This window comes from Haliaeetus leucocephalus, unplaced genomic scaffold (genome assembly GCF_000737465.1).
Source record: "Haliaeetus leucocephalus isolate CR32 unplaced genomic scaffold, Haliaeetus_leucocephalus-4.0 Scaffold626, whole genome shotgun sequence".
Classification (NCBI taxonomy): Eukaryota; Metazoa; Chordata; class Aves; order Accipitriformes; family Accipitridae; genus Haliaeetus; species Haliaeetus leucocephalus.
In genome coordinates, this window is record NW_010973062.1 from 1,233,071 (window position 1) to 1,248,997 (window position 15,927).

Genomic DNA, 15,927 nt, shown 5'->3' on the forward strand with positions numbered 1-15,927 from the left:
AGGAGGCTGATTTTTGCCTGGAAAAAGCAACGCAAGTGAGCATTGGCAGTATGTTTATAATCTGATTAAAAGGGATGATAGGTTTCGTAATGTTGATTTGAATGAGTTGCACGTGAACTGATACTGTATTTGTTTTGTCAGGTCAGTGACTTAAAAAGTGCCTTTGTCAAGTCACTTTTATGAGCGAGGACTGCTAGGCCCGTGTTAATCCCGTCTTTGCCAGCCAGACATTGCCTTCACCCTATACCTGGCGGAAGATACCTCAGCTGTCTCCATTTGCCAATTAGTTGATGGGAAGCTGAAAGAAGAAAAAGAGGAAGAGGAATTATTATTATTGTTCCTGGGACAAGAACAAATGACTGCATTGCTTTTCTTGTGTAATCAATACCAGCAAGTAACCGTCAGAGAACTACTATTCTATCAAGGAGTGCCATTGCATTGAAGGACCTTGGCTTAAAACCAGTGCATCCGTGATACAATCAAGAAGCCCGCGTGTTTTACAGACAGAAATGCGACTGAGCATGTTTTTTCCCAGCCAAAAGTCTACAAGTGGGACTTAATGATTGATAGTGATTGCTGATAAACTTTCTCTGTTTATTCTGCTTTGCGTGCATTGGACATCAGTAATTGTCCCCCACTTTTTTAACTTTCTTTTCAGTTGGAATTGAATTTTTTTCCTGTTTTTTTTTGTGTGTGTGTGTGTTTTGGTTTTTGGGTTTTTTTTCTTTTTTTTCCCTCTCCTTTCCCTTCATCATTAGTTTTGGAAATTTCTTTGGCGTAATTCACTTGACAGAAATTTACAAATTCGAAATCAGCTTTTCATCATGGCTTTGAATGTTGCTCCCGTAAGAGATACAAAATGGCTAACGTTAGAAGTGTGCAGGCAATTTCAGAGGGGAACTTGTTCACGCTCTGATGAAGAATGCAAATTTGCACACCCCCCTAAAAGTTGCCAGGTTGAAAATGGAAGAGTTATTGCCTGCTTTGACTCCTTAAAGGTAAGAAAAAAAAAAATTTGCATGTGTAGTGAAAATGCTATTACATTGTACTGAAAGTAAAATGTGAAATGATGAGTTACAATTAAACCAGGTTGATCAGGAATTGATTTGTTCTTGGTAAGATGTATATTAATACAATTGTTATTTGTCATAACTTTTATTTATTGAAGCTTTGAAAAGACTTCTTTCTAAGGATTTTCTTTTCCAGTGTCAATATGTTGTTTAGAAAAATTGCATGTGACTGTAGGATACAGGATTGCTTACAGCTGGTGGGACAATTGTATTCTCCTGAGTACATTTTCTGATTTATCATTGTTTCATGGCAAATGAAACTACACAGTGGCACAGTACTAGGCCATTGCCAGAGTCCTGATGAAACAAATCCTATGGAAAGAGTGCAGATTCTTTCGTTTAAATCAGCAGAAGTAAGAAAAGTCTATCCATTACTTCAATTTTGACACCACAGGTTGTTTACCCTTGGTATTGGGGACTCTCAGATAAGTTAATAGCATTGATAATTACATGTATGGCTAGTGCAGATAGCAGCATTAGTTTAGAACAGACTGAAGGGATTCTCTCCTTTGAAGGATATTTAGCAATTATGTTGTTAGGCCATCAACTTCGTCTGACTTCCTAATGACATCAGGCACGCTTTAGAAAACCATTTTAAAAGTTCTGTGAAAATACTTTGTGTACTGTATAAAAGAATATTAATGACCCTGTGGGATTTGGGGAGTACACAGTGTTTTCTGTGATGATACATTTGTATTCTCATGTCAACAGAAGTAAAAAGCTTATTTCATATAAATAATTAAAGGAAAAAATTGAGCATTTCAGGTTTTGTTTTGAAAGTTTTAGTTGTGGCTTTGTCTTTTGGACATGGGAGAATGTCTTGGCTTGCTTTTTAAATTTAGCTCTGTAGATCAAAATTTCGGTTACACACCAAGAGCTCTCCTACTGTGAAAACATCAGTGTGAATGAGAAGAAAATTCAGTGTTATTTGAAAATGTTAATTCATTTGCATTATAACGGTTTTTTGGTGCAATGTGAGATACTGTACTAGGCATCTTTCTTCTAGGTTTTCTCGTTTCTTCTCTTCTTTTGAAGATTCAGAAGAAAGTAACTTGGGGAAAATGTTTGTGAGGGGGTTATGTTCTGTATATCCTGCAAGCCAGAACAGCACCTTTGGAGTCATGGCAGTTTGTCATCGAGTGCTATTAATGACCTTAATCCATGGATTACTGCACGATAAACTGTAACAGCTTCTTTGTAGATGTTCTTGTATATTGGTTGTCTGCCAATGGGATAATTTTTTTTTTTTTAAAAGGGCAGGCTAGTGTCTGCAGCAAATGGCAATAATCCTTTTACAAAAAATAAGCAAGTCAATAGAAGGTTTTTGTTTTTTTTTTTCATACAGTTTTTAACTATTGTGAAGACTCGGAGCTGTGGCTGGGAGGCTGGAGATGGGCAGCAGGGCTCGGTCACCCCTGGGCTGGCAGGGTGGTGGGTTTCCAGTGCAAGAGGTGGTGCTGCTGCTGCTGCATCCAGGCTGAAGTGGTGATGCGCCTGTCCTTGCTGCCCCAGGACAGCATTGCTCTCCCTGGCAGTGTAGGGAGCTTGCAGCAGAGGTGCCAGCTATTTGAGCTGGAGACTTTTGTGCAGGGGTGGTTATTGCCCATGAATTGAAACTGGAGTCACAGCCTAAGCTAATAATATCGTGGAGAGAAATCCCGAGGGATCGCTGTGGATAACTTACTGACAACCAGCATCATTGCTCAGGGGAGAGAAGTCCACAAACGTGTAAAAAATGTAGTTAAGGCAAGCAGGCGTGTTTTGTCCTAGTGTGGGAGGGCATCTGCTCCGAGGGGCCAGCTCACTCCAGCCCGGCTCTGGTGGCCGCTCCATCCCACTGCTCATCATCACCCTCTTCCCAGCTGGCAGAAGGGAGCATGCACCTGGGCTTCCCATCTTGCATTTTCTAGTTGAGTCTGTTGGGTTCAATTGCTGGTAAGGATGGAATTATACCAAGAAGCCAGACTGCGGCTTGAAGCAGCAGAGGTAGAGGTACGGGTTTCTTCCCCCCAACCCTGCTGCAGGCGGAGGGAGATCTGATAACGGGGCGACAACGTCTTCGATTGCAGCTCCTTGCCGCTGAGCACGAGTCGGAGCTTTCGGTGTTTCGGTGTGCCGCCTGACCCTGCAGTGCATAAAAAGCTGTTAGGGATCATTGCGAGTGCATGCCTCTTGGCTGTATCAGCCGGTATCCTCGCAGCCATTATCTCCGTTATTCAGAAGAGTGTTTGTAAATTGCCGTATGTATGGCAAGAATGTGCCTGGTTAGCTCAGTTTGTTTTTACTGCCGGCTGAGGGATTTATGTCATCAGTCGCATAAGTCCATTTGATGCGTAGCTTTCAGAAATACTGGTGTTAATCATACAGTTTCAGAATAAGGCTTTGGCACTCAACAAGCAGGATAACTTTTCATGTAAATAAACAAACAGAACAGTCTAGAATTATAGATAAAATCAGAATTTAATTAAACCAAGAGCTGTTTTCCTTGCTGAATGCTGAACTACACTTTAATGCAGGCAATTATTTAGAGTTTATTTACATAATATCTAGAGCTTTGGAGACTTAGCATTTTGACTGTCTTGCTTTGGTGTACCTGCTGTAAAAATAAATTATAGCGAGTACGTTTAGTCTCTTTCAATACACCTCTTCCTACTCAAAGACAGATAATTTTTTTTAGTCTCAGATTGAGGTATGTGTTACAGTTAGGTGGTGCCTGGTAGTTACAGCTGCTCCCTAAGAAGTCAGTCAAACACAAGATACAGCACAGGTTCTCCTTTACGTGCTGATTGATCAAAAGAACCACTGTTTCGGAAGGGACATCTACTCTCCTGCATGCCTGCCTTCTTTCCAGGGTGGACGAGGGACTGTGGTATCAGTATCTGCCAGCTGGATCAGACTGCCAAAGCACCAGTATGGAGCTATGGGAGAGAGTCCAGCAAAGGGCCACAAAGATGATGAAGGGTCTGGAGCATCTTTCTTATGAGGAGAGGCTGAGAGAGCTAGGACTGTTCAGCCTGGAGAAGAGAAAGCTTAGGGGGATCTCATCAGTGTATATAAATACCTGCAGGGAGGGTGCAAACGACAGAGCCAGGCTTTTTTCAGGGGTGCCCAGTGACAGGACCGGAGGCAATAGGCGCAAACTGAAACACGGGAGGTTCCCTCTGAACATCAGGAAACACTTTGTCACTGTGAGGGTGACTGAGCACCGGTGCAGGCTGACCAGGGAGGTTGTGGGGTCTCTGTTCCTGGAGGTGTTAAAAAGCCATCTGGACGTGATCCTTGGGCAACCAGCTCTAGGTGGCCCTGCTTGAGCAGGGGGTTGGACCAGATGACCTCCAGAGGACCCTTCCAACTTCAACCATCCTGTAACTGTGTGACCAGAAGCATCTTCGTGTTGCCTGTAGCCTCAGGGTTGTTCTAAGCTAGCAAAAGCTGGTGTTGGGACTGAAGGAAATAATGCCAGCCAGGGACACCTGCCTCCACGCAGTGCCACATCCTCCTTTGTGCTGCCACCACTGTTTTTGTGACTGTGCAGCGCACCAGGTTGGGAAATTGATTGTGGTTAAACCTAAGTCGTTGTAGTTGCTGCTGGCACAAGGGAGAGGGGCTGTGTGGCACCAGCAGAGCACTCAGTCACTTCTGCAGGTGACAGTACTGTGGCCTTAAGCCGGGCTTCTGGAGCAACATGATTGCATCAGAATCCAAATTTTCCTGTATCAAAGAAGTATATTTGTAGGTCTGTTGGTTCCAAGTAAAAGGTCAACAGAATTTAATGGACCCTGTTTGCTTTTAACTCAAAAGGGATTTTTGGCTCTGAATACCTGTCCTTGCAATACTTGACTTTAAACCCAGCGAAAGTTGCAACAGCAACCCATTGGACTGATTACAGTTTTGAGGATCCAAAATGCTCACTGTTGAAGACTGTTTGGGCTCTGAATAGCCTTCATCTGTGAGATGCTCCAGGCGAGACAGAAATAGCTGAAGACTAATGAGCCTGGTTCAGATTCAGGCCAGAAACTTGCTAATTTCAAGCCAGGTTCTGGTGCCTGGGCTTCTGAGATGTGGCTCAGCATTTTGTTTCTGGCTCTTTGGTGAAGGACAGAGCCTGGTCTGTTTTGAACAGGGCATTTTTGGGGTGTTAGGAGAATGTAGGTGGATCATTCCTGTGTACTGATGGAAGATCGATGCAGCAGTCAGCCAGATGTGTGCCCATTACCCAGTCAAAACATCGCCTCCAGTGATGGGGCTCCCTCCAGCAGAAGCTCCCCGTGACTTGGCCAGCCGGTGTGGCCACGTGGGCACACCTAAAACCCTACCGGGCAAGTGGCTTCAGTGAGCTTAATGTGAGGATGAAAGTGTCTCTGAGCTAATCTGGTTGACTGTGCCTGAGGTGAACGAAGGGATACTTGCCCTGCCGGTGGGCAGGAAAGTAGAGGATGCTGAGGAAGCACTGCCGGAGCATCGTCTGCCGCCTTAAACCCTCCTGAAACCTTTTTGGAGCCCTTACAGGCTCCCCTTTGGATGCTGCAGTATTTGTGCGATAGGAAGGGACTGTGGAGAAGCCTGTCTAACTGGGAAGTTTGAATTTCAGAACTGCCGTGTTTATATTTTTCAAGTAGCTGGGTTCAAGTAGCTTAATTTAAAAGTGAACAACCTGGATATATAACACTTAATATATCACATTTAGATCCCTCCAAGTTGGACACTATAAGCAAATCCATTTTCAAGGCTTTCTTGTCCTGCTAGTAGTAAAGAACAAAATCCTTTTAAAGGAATACTAATATATAATATAATGTCTGGGGACAAGAACAAGCCACGCTTTGCTGTACTTGAGCTGGAATTAAAAAAAAAAAAAATTAAAATGAATGGTGATGTCTAGGAGCGGTAGAGAGGGGAAAAGCTTTGCAGATAAGAAAATATGATCATGTGCATTTTGCTGGGAGTTGACTCATGTTTACAGGCAAGTCTGGGTTTTAAATTCTGGTGTTGCTTCTTGACTCAGATTTATACTCTTTCTGCAGGTCAGCTACTACTAGAAGGATATGTTGTCTAAGCTAATACAGATAACAGAGGACATATCTTGAAGATACTGTCATTGCAAGTTTTATGATGGTAACAAGAAAACGAAAGCTTCTGTAGGGCTACAGATGGCTTTTCCTGTATTTTTTTATCTATTTACTAGTGTCTAAACACTTCGAACTGCTCTGTTTATTGAGCCAGCAGACTAGTGAAACTGTTCATTTGCGTTTTCATGAAAGCCTTTTAAGAATATGCCTATCTAGTCTCATTTGGCACCACAGAATAAAAGGTAATTGAAAGCTGTACACAGAGACCTGTTTACCAAGTTAAAAGGGTTCCAGGAAAAAAAAAAAGAAATTTTAGGACCATCCACTTTGTTGAAATATCTGGAACTGTTTAAGATGGCCTTAGCAGAAAGAAAAGTCTTTGTAAAGTGAGCAGGCTGTTTGTAAGAGAGTGAGCTCAGGGTTGGGATGCAGTAGGTAGTCATTTGCCTTCCTGTGATTCTTTTGTGGGTCTCTAAATGCTTTACAAATGTCAAGAACTCAGGATCATCTCACACTTTGAAGTAGGTGATACTTGCTCTCACTTGGCAGGTGAGGCAGTCTGGATAAGCACCGTATGCAGAGGGGATTGGCTAGTTTTGTATATACTAGAAAACATTTAAATGGGTGTTTATAGTGTCCTAGCTGGCTGAATTTCTGCCCATCGCCTGGTTATGTAGTGTGACACCGTTCGAAGACAAGGTGAGTTCAAGGGCTGTGCCTACAGCTGGTGGGGAAGAATGACTGAAATGGGCAAACTCATTTATCCTGGGCGACAAGAGTGGCTTATGCCTTCTGGGCCCATGGATTTTGCCTGCTTTGCTGCACAGTGACCCAATTTCAGCAGGATGGGAGGGTATAGGCTGCCTTTCTCAGTAGTTGTGGGCTCTGGGGATGTGGAAGTTGCAGGCTGAAACCTTCCAAGTGGGGGATGCAGAATCCAGATCTCGCTCTTCCTGCAGAGCAACAAGTTCGGTCGCATCCTCTCTTTTTCGCCCACCTCTGTTTTTTCTTGTAAAAAGTCCAATAAACTACAGGTAGTCTGAGAACACCTGGCAGAAGCTTTCGTGTGTCTGAGTTGCTGCAAAGCGTGGGCATGAAGACAAAGTGTCAAATCAAGGCCAGTTTTAGATGACCGAGAATTAACTCTGCAGAGTCTGTCTGTATTCAGAACAGCAGTGGCCACCCTGGGTCAGACCAAAGCCCCATTTAGCCCAGTGACCCAATAATGGCCAGGAGTGGATATTTAGGAGGTGTTGTGCAAACGTGCAATGGCTTTCTGGAGTGCTCTCCTAGCTCCTGGTGGTGTGCTGCTCAGGGACACTGAGAGCCAGGCGTAATAGGGTTGTACTTAATGGCTCTCAGTGACAGTCTTCTGGATTTGTCACGCTGCTTTTTGAACTGTGTACACCTTCAGTACCCACAGCATGCCACAACGAGGACTTCCACAACTTCATTACGTATAGCGTGGAAACCAACTTCTGTTGTTCATTTTAAACCTCCTTGTCTCATGGATACCCCCAGTTCTTGTATTGAAAAAGCAGGAGAGAATCTCCTGTGAATTGTCCTAAGGATGAATCTGGGTGGGTTTTTCTTCCACTGAGTTCTCTCTGGAAGTGGTGTGTTTCTCCCCAGTGAGTTCAAAGGAAGTCTCATGAGAAAAGACTCATTGTTTTAAATCTACTCTGTGAAAATACTGTTCCCAGGACAGGTACAATTCTTGAAGGCACTGCTTTTTCATGCTCTTGAGATTTTTTTAGCTCAGAATAAAGTGCAGGGTGTCAGATGCTGCATGAAATTATGTCATCCTATTTCCTGAGACTATATTTCACCTTATACCTAACCCGTGCAACTGTGAGCTGCTGCTAAAAAGAGATGGTTACATCCAGTCCTGTGTCCTATCACAGCTAGCTCCCATTTTTTATTTCTGTTCAAGTGATCATGCAGCCGTGCAACTTGTTTCAATTGATCCAAAGCAAAGGGAAGAAGTGCATTAAATTTAAGATGAAACTATTAATTTAGGCAGCAACATCTAGCATAAATTGAGATACAATGGGGTTTAAAGGGAATCTCTTTCTCAAGACCCCCCCTTATCTCTGAGTTTAGGGACTCTTAGTATTCCCTGCATTGTCAATCACCTGTTTGTGTTTGTTTTCTGCAAAACCCTCTTATTTTTATTTTCAAGTGTTCTCCTGTAGTCCTCCCAGCATGCACAAGTTCCTTTAACACTTCCTTTTTCCTGTTTGCCTCTCTCCCTCTATTCGTGTAGCTGTCTCCATGCCAGCTCTTCTGGCTTAACTAAAGGTAGGGTTAAAAACCAGATAGCTAAACTGCTGGGCAGACACCCTTAAAAATCCATGAGCTTGGCTTAAATGGGTTAGGAGAGAACAGAACTGAAATAAGCCTTTAACGGTTGTGTTACGTGGTGTTTAGCTTTTATGTGAACATTTGCTTGCTGCAGAAGGGGCTGTACGGCTCTCTAGGATTTGTCCCTCTTTTGGGAGGGACATTTCTCATCTGTTTCAGAGCAAAGTCTGGAGGCACAGCTCAGCCCCGTCGCCTGCGGTGCTTAACCCGCAGGAGCTCCCGGCGGGCTGCCCCTGCAGCAGAGGGGCACTAGCCATCAAGTCAACTTGGAGGAGCAAGTCCTAACCTGCTGCCACTGTCTCTGCCCTCAAACTGAAACTAGGAAAAGCAGAGAAGTTGAACCAGTTGACATTCATTATGTAGGCTGTTAGAAAAGCAGGGTGTCTCCTTCAGGCCCTGTTTTCTTTCCTCATTTGTTTTTCTCAGCAGCAGCACTGACAGCACAAAGCTGTCCTGGCTGTCGCTAGTATCCCCTGTCACCACCTGACCTGTCAAACTTTAAACTTGTGCACCTCGATTTAAATTGATATAAGTTATTTTCTCAAAGAAGAACCCGGTTGGACACCTGATCACAGACCCTCCTTCCCTCTGAAGGTGTGGGAAGCCCCTCTTCCCAATCGCGCGGTTCGGTGGCAAAGCCTCGGGGTGGTCAGAGCAGATGCCTTTCAGAAGCAGGAGACCTGTCGCAACAGCTTATGCCTCCTTTGGCCCGTTAGGACCGTCCGATGTGAGTGAGCGGGTGTTTACCAGCAGTTTTCACTGTTTCAGTGTGGTAGAACTTGCTGAGCAGGTCACCTGGCCCCTGGCCTGGGGAGGAGGATGAGTGCTAGGAGCAGAAATGATTGAGAGAAAAAGCAGTTAAAGAACAGTCACTGAGGGACATAATACAAATATACCTTCTTGTTCACTGAATCGTGTTGTCCTGAGGGACTAAAAGAGTATTTAGTAGTTCCTGGGCAGTGGTCTTGCTGGGTTGAATTAACTCCTGGAGCTTGCTGCTTCCAGAAGCCCCAGTGGAGACTCGTGAAGAGCATTCCCAGGTAGTCTGCCATACCCCTTCATCTCCAACGCAGCTGCCACTCGGTTATCAGTCTAAGTCTCATTACATAAAGAGCAGCAGCTCGGCAGACTAGTTAGAGCTGCAGGAAACCTTGTGTGAAAGGGCACGGTGTTTGGGAGATGTTCTTCAGATTTTTGGGCACTTGGGGGTGCTTCATATACCCGTCGAGTCACTGTGTAGTTTTTGTTGCTGCACCAACCTGTGCTCCCCTAAGCTTTATAATAACCAGTCTGTGGGTGTAGTGAAGGCAAAATTCAGTCAGAGTCTCTGACTCATCCCGTCACTAGGATTTTGAACACAAGAGCAATTGCTCGCTGCCCACTCCTCCCCCACGCTCCCTATTAACTCAGGTCACTCACTGTTCCCACAGGCTTGCTCTCTCCAGGTCTCCCCACCTACTCCTTTATTTTTCTGGCAGGTGGTTCCTCTTTCATTCCAGGCTCTTTTTTTTCCCTTGGCCCTGCGTATGTAGCTTTCTCTCAGCTCAGGCATCAGCTGTTCTTCCCAAGCTGTTATACTTCAACTGCATCACCAATACAAAAGACAGGGTTGTGCTCAGATGCAGGGAGCTTCCTGATGTAAAAGCCTAGCAGAGACAAGACCCATGTTTCTATTAGTCCAGGTCATCCCCAGCACTGGAAAGATATTTTAAATCTAAAAAAAACCCAAACACAACAAGAATTGGAGAGTTTATTTGCAAGTCCGTTTGACAACCATACCCCTCTCCCAACTCGCATCTCCTCATATGAAGACTGGCACCTTGTTTTTGAGGAGGTGGATTGTATTGGAAACCCATTGCGATAAAAGGAAAGCTGTTGTGGTTTTAGAGATGTTGGAACATATCATTGAAAGCTTGCTGTGAGGTACCCGTCCCACAGCTGAAATGCAAGAGGAAATCATAAGCATCTGCTTTCTTCCGTTCCATTGATGTGTTTCTTGTGGCTGTGGGCATGCTGTGCCCCTCAGTATTAGATTCCTGCAGAGTCTCGACCACAATAAAGAAGAAAATAACAACGGGGAAAAGAAACTCTTCTCATCTGCTTTGTCAATGAGCTGTATGGCAAGGTGACTTGACTCAAGGGGCCAGCGGAGCCGTCCTGCTCCCTGTGGGCAGGTATAGCCCTGTGGGCTCACGCACTGCCCCGCAGCACGGCACTGCGTGGGGCCGTGCTCCTGGCTGAAAGATGACCTGGTGCAGCCGCCGTGGTGTAGACGTACCCTTTTTCATGAGGCATTACAAGTTCTCAGCCCGTGGTCCCTCCCGGGTTTGTCTGGCTTGAACGAGAGGGGATCTACGTTGCGTTGTGGCAGCTGCACGGATGGCCTGGGTCAGGTCCTGTCCACAGCAAATAAATACATATTAACGAGGTGGCCTAATCTAGAACGTGATCTGAGAAAAAAACCCCCAACATTATACATCTCTCGACTTTCACACGTTACATCTAGCTTAAAATGTTGCCATCTCACCTGCATGTCCCATAGGCCAGACACCTTTTAAACTTTGTAAAAATCTAATTAATTTACTTTTGTTTGAAATTCAATTTGGGCCTTGAGGGCTCTGCTGTGAAGCTGTACGTCTGACTGAACGGGTTCACGTACCATCTGGCATGTTGTCAGTAGAGGAGCTTACCAAGTGTCGGTCTGGTGGCACCTGTGAAGATACATGGTGGCTGTAAGAACAGTTCAGCTGTGATTCAGAAGCTAACTGAGCTGCTGCGACCTTCTCTGTTGGTTCACAGTGAGCCAAAAAAGAAAATCCAGCATGTCAGACGTGAGACCAAGCCCCACTGGCTGTTGTCAAACAGGCCCCTAGCCTTCGCCCCCAGCTGAGTTAAAAAAACTCAACAAAATACAACATTTTAAGCTAGATGTAACATGTGAAAGTCAAGAGATGTATAATGTTTGGTGTTTTTTTTTCCTCAGGTCACTTTCTAGATTAGGCCATCACTTTAATGTGTATTTATATGCTGTGGATAGGACCTGAATCTTTGGACCCGATTCAGTTGGCCAGAGGCATCTGATACTCTTTGAGATGCCCTAGAGTGCTCTTGATGGCTTTCTAGCGACATGTCAGAGGAGTGTGTCGTATCTGCTGGCACCATGCAGAGGTCCAGGATGTCCCAGGGTGCTCCAAATGGTCCTGCTGATTTCTCTATGGCAACGGAGTGAAGCCCTTCTCGGGAGGCAGCGTTAGCTCTTGTACTAACTGGAGACTCTGATGTCAACTGCTTTGAGTAAAAAGGTGGACAATGCATTTGCCACAGTGATGACCTGGCTCAGAGGAAAGCTGGGGTAGGGGCCAAACCCAGAAGAAACTGTCTTCTGTAGCAGAAGAATGCCCTTGCGGAGACCAAGAAGGGGATGAACATTTTCAGTGTGTACTTTGTAGTTCACCATGAGTAATGCTAACAGCTGATGTAAACTCATTAATTTGAAATAGTTGTGACCCATGTAACTGGGCTTGTCTTGCTACCTATGACAAGAAGGAAAATCTTTCTAGGCACAGGGATGCTATGACAGTGAACTTAGTCTATTTAAAAATAAAAAGATGGGCAACCTTTTGCAAATTTAAATTGAACAGCAGCCATAACTACCTCATCATGAAGATTTTAAAGCTAGAAATTAACCAGAATATGGTCTATGCATTTGAAAAACCATGAAAGTTACAACAAAGAAATCCTGTTCGCCTGAAGTATAATTCTCAATTACTTCATTTGCAGATGTGAACATATGTCAAGTGCCATCAAATATGCATGTAGTTGGTTTCTGATACAAAATGGGAAACAATATATGCTTTTCAAAGGGTATCTTAATGGTGATTTTCCTAAGGTAGTGGCTAATAATGAATGTCATGAAAATGCAGGCTACTCCCCAAACGCATTTTGCCCTACCTGTGTGCTTCCTAGCACTGGTCATACAATATATGTCAGTGTTACTAAAAATGGAGGCATGCACTTCGCATGTGCGGAGATGGAGGTGTGTGGATATAGCTATGGAGATACTGTGAGCATCTGTAAATTACAGTGTTGGTATGAAGGTGATTTTGTGCTTCATGCTGAACATGTTGATGCCGTTGAAGTTCCAGCCTGCGATAGTCCTCAGTATAAATCAATACAAATATTAATTTGCTGCAAAACTCTCATTACTTCAGTGAGAGCAGTGTTAGCTGATTAGTATGCATGAACCTGTTTGTGTTCGAAGTGCAGAAAAAGTCAACGGTTCTCTTTCTTTAATTGAACCTTCTGGCTATAATTGTTTTTAGCCTGGGTTCTTGAGGAAATAAGGCTTATGCAGTCAGGCTGCCTCTTTCCCTTCTCCCTGACTAACTTCTGAACGCACTGGCCAGTTTCAGCCAAGTTTGACAAAGAGATCATAGTCTCAAGGATAATTAAGTTCCTACAAGGTTTGTAAAAACAGGCAGCTAAATAGTAGGTTGGAGAAAGAGGGAGAGACCTATAAGCCCTCCCAAATGAAGGAGGAGGTTCTCGGAGAGCACAAGCAAGAGGAGATCCTTAAAACTCAGTTAACCACAAAGAGGCTGGGTTTGGGGATTTGCAAGCAAATGTGTAAAGCCCCTACCTTCATTTGTGTTGGTGCTTGCAGCACTACCTATCTAATGATACTGGCGGTCCTTCTGCTGAGCAGAGCTGCTGCAGAGGACTGCTTGCAATCATTCCTTCTTACCTTTAGCCTCTGCTTGCTTATTAAGTGTAGTTCTCATGATATTTTCCTTTTTCGACCTTTTCAAATAGCAGATTTATCTTACCGAGTTGTTCGTAGTTGGCTTTATTTCTTTTTCTTCAGGGAGAAAGAATTTTCCTGCATTAGGAATGCAGGTTTAGGTCTTATTTTAGATGGGTGGGCAAAGCAGTGAAAGGATCCTGGGGGATAGGTGGGGAAGGTGACACCCCTTGCTGAAGCTGACTGTTGTATAGAAAGCACCACAGAAATTGTAAAAGGCAGTAAGACAGAGCAAGAGAAGGTGTAACTCTCTAGAGTATGTGGTTAGAGCTCATCTGGAAGGAGGGAGTTTGCAGTTACCATCTCTGCTACTAGGTTTCTTGAGGCATTTTTTCTTTAGACAGCCACTTGATGAAAAAAATGAAAACTCTCCTGGCAGCAGAGGTGACTACATTTTATGTAAGAACCATATGCCATTTTGTCCTGAGCTCTTAGCATCTTATTTTGTTTTCAGGACAACAGCCCACAAGGCTCGTACTGTATTGCGGTGCGGGAATAAGCTGGTCTTTGGCATTACTCATGGCTGGCCTAAGAGATGTTTGCTCTTTCTTTTTTCCTTCCCCCAAACTTGACATTTTTGCACTGTAATTAAGTCCTCCACTGTTCCATGCATAGATGATCTTTTGAACAAGTACTACTACAAAAACCCTCACATTTAGCCAGCTTTCCCTAAAACACCAACAATACTATAAGCAGGTTTTCCTGTATTGGATATTTCAGCATGCCAGCTGTTACAATTTATGTAATGTGTTTAATGAGCAAGGGAGATTATTATTAGGTAATTGAAGAAGGCTGTTCTTTCTAATTAGTTATTTGCCTTTCACTCCTGGATGTTGCAAAAAGATCACTGTGGTCTGTGTCAGTTGTATCTTGATGTGTTTTGATTTGCTATAAAGCAGCTGTGCATCTCAGCGATGCACGTGAGAATCGGGGGGTGAAAGTAGCCAGAGAGTTTTTTATGTGAAATGAGAAATGTTATCACTGGCTAATTAAGTAGCAAGTGAAGCAATTAATTCATAACATATCTGTATACATGGCCAAATTCTACTTAGTGGGTTTACTTATTGATACAGATGTATTGGTACAGAAATATCAAATGGAAAAGTAGCGCAATAAGTTAATAATTGTGTAGCTTCTTTAGACGCCTTAAAAAAATGACGGCAAATTGGGTTTTGGTTCAGTTCAATGGAAGTTAATTAACTGATACACCTAACAGGTTTTGTTGATCCCAGCATGCGTGTGATCTCAGACTGCTTCGTCGCTTGAAACGAGATGCGAGCAGAGCAGCCCAAAGGAAGAGAGGGTGACACTGGTGAGGTAGCAGAGCCCAGTAGTAGACACCAGTGCCCTGCATCGCTGTGGTTGCCAGCAGGAGACCACAGAGAGGACAGCGCAGTTTGGGAAACGCTGCGCTGTTTTTTTCAGTGACATTTGTAAGAATAAAGCAGGCACGTAGAAAGGGGAAAGCTGCAGGCAGAACTATGTGCTGCTGTTGCACGTAACGTGAAGCAACCTTCTGTCTAAACTCACTGTTTTCTGGTATGATGATAAAAACTAGCAGGTACAGAGAGTATGGGAGTGCCAGTGTTGTTAAGAGGGTGTTTTAAATGGTATTGCATGTTCTCTGCCTTGGCTGTTTAATTCAGACTGGCTTGGAGAATGGTGTTATCAAATGGAATAAAAATTTGCTGTGCAACTATAGACAAAAGACCTTAAGTGATCTGAAGGGAGGGCTGAAACTTTCTGGTATGGCATCTGCAGGTTTGTTATTAAAATTGATTAGTTAGCTATTTTTTTGACTTTGCATTTCTTATGTGAATACTGTGTGCAGTTAAGACACCAGTTTAAACAGATAACCATAATTTATCAATATAAATATGCCCCATCCCTGGAAGCATTCAGGGCCAGGCTGGATGGGGCTTTGAGCAACCTGGTCTAGTGGAAGGTGTCCCTGCCCGTGGCAGGGGGGTTGGACTGGATGACCTTTAAGGTCCCTTCCAACCCAAACCATTCTATGATAAATACAGTAACTTTAACATGCTTTCTCTTCCCTGAAGAATGTGGAAAGAATGTGCTTAAATTTTATTTAATTACAGTTTCCTAAATGTGGTATATTTTTCTGTTTTCTTTATAAGGCTGCATTTGTCTGATGATGTAGTGCAGACCTCTTAAAAATCTGTGTAAAATTTATGGTATTTGTAAATATTTTCTTAGTTATAGATATGCTATGGGTATGGCTTTCTCTTATACCGATCTTAAAATTAGTGAGTGGTAAACCAGAAGATATCAATCTTTATATATATATTTAAGCATGCCTCTGCTTGCAAAATACTTGTATCTGCTTGTTTTGAGCTGAAATAGTAAGTCTTCAGTCTAGAAGTCATAGTAACCACTCATGTTGTAGCAGACCTCTATTGGATAACAAATAGATAACCTTGGATATTGGAAAATGTTTTTTATAAATGGTGGCTTTTGACATGATGTGCTGTGTTATTTCAAGCAAATTGTTTAATGTCTCTGTCCCTTTGTTTCCCCCTTTGTGAAAGGGATGTAAATCTGTTGGGGTTTTTTGTTTGGGTTTTTTTTTTTTTACTTATCCTCTCTTTTTCCTTTAGAAGCAGGAGAA

At 43.5% G+C, this 15,927-nt stretch overlaps 1 protein-coding gene across 8 annotated transcripts in view; it reads left to right on the forward strand.

Annotated features, from left to right (window-relative positions):
* Positions 1–712: 712 nt before the first annotated feature.
* Positions 713–15,927, forward strand: part of MBNL2 (muscleblind-like splicing regulator 2) — a 72,680-nt gene continuing 57,465 nt past the window's right edge. For 7 of the 8 annotated variants that reach the window (XM_010578281.1, XM_010578283.1, XM_010578286.1 and 4 more), the window contains exon 1: positions 713–998. In XM_010578281.1, the coding sequence (XP_010576583.1) occupies positions 825–998 (174 nt within the window). In that variant the 5' untranslated portion in view covers positions 713–824. The remainder of the gene's footprint in view (positions 999–15,927) is intronic. The other variant, XM_010578282.1, reaches the window with a different exon arrangement.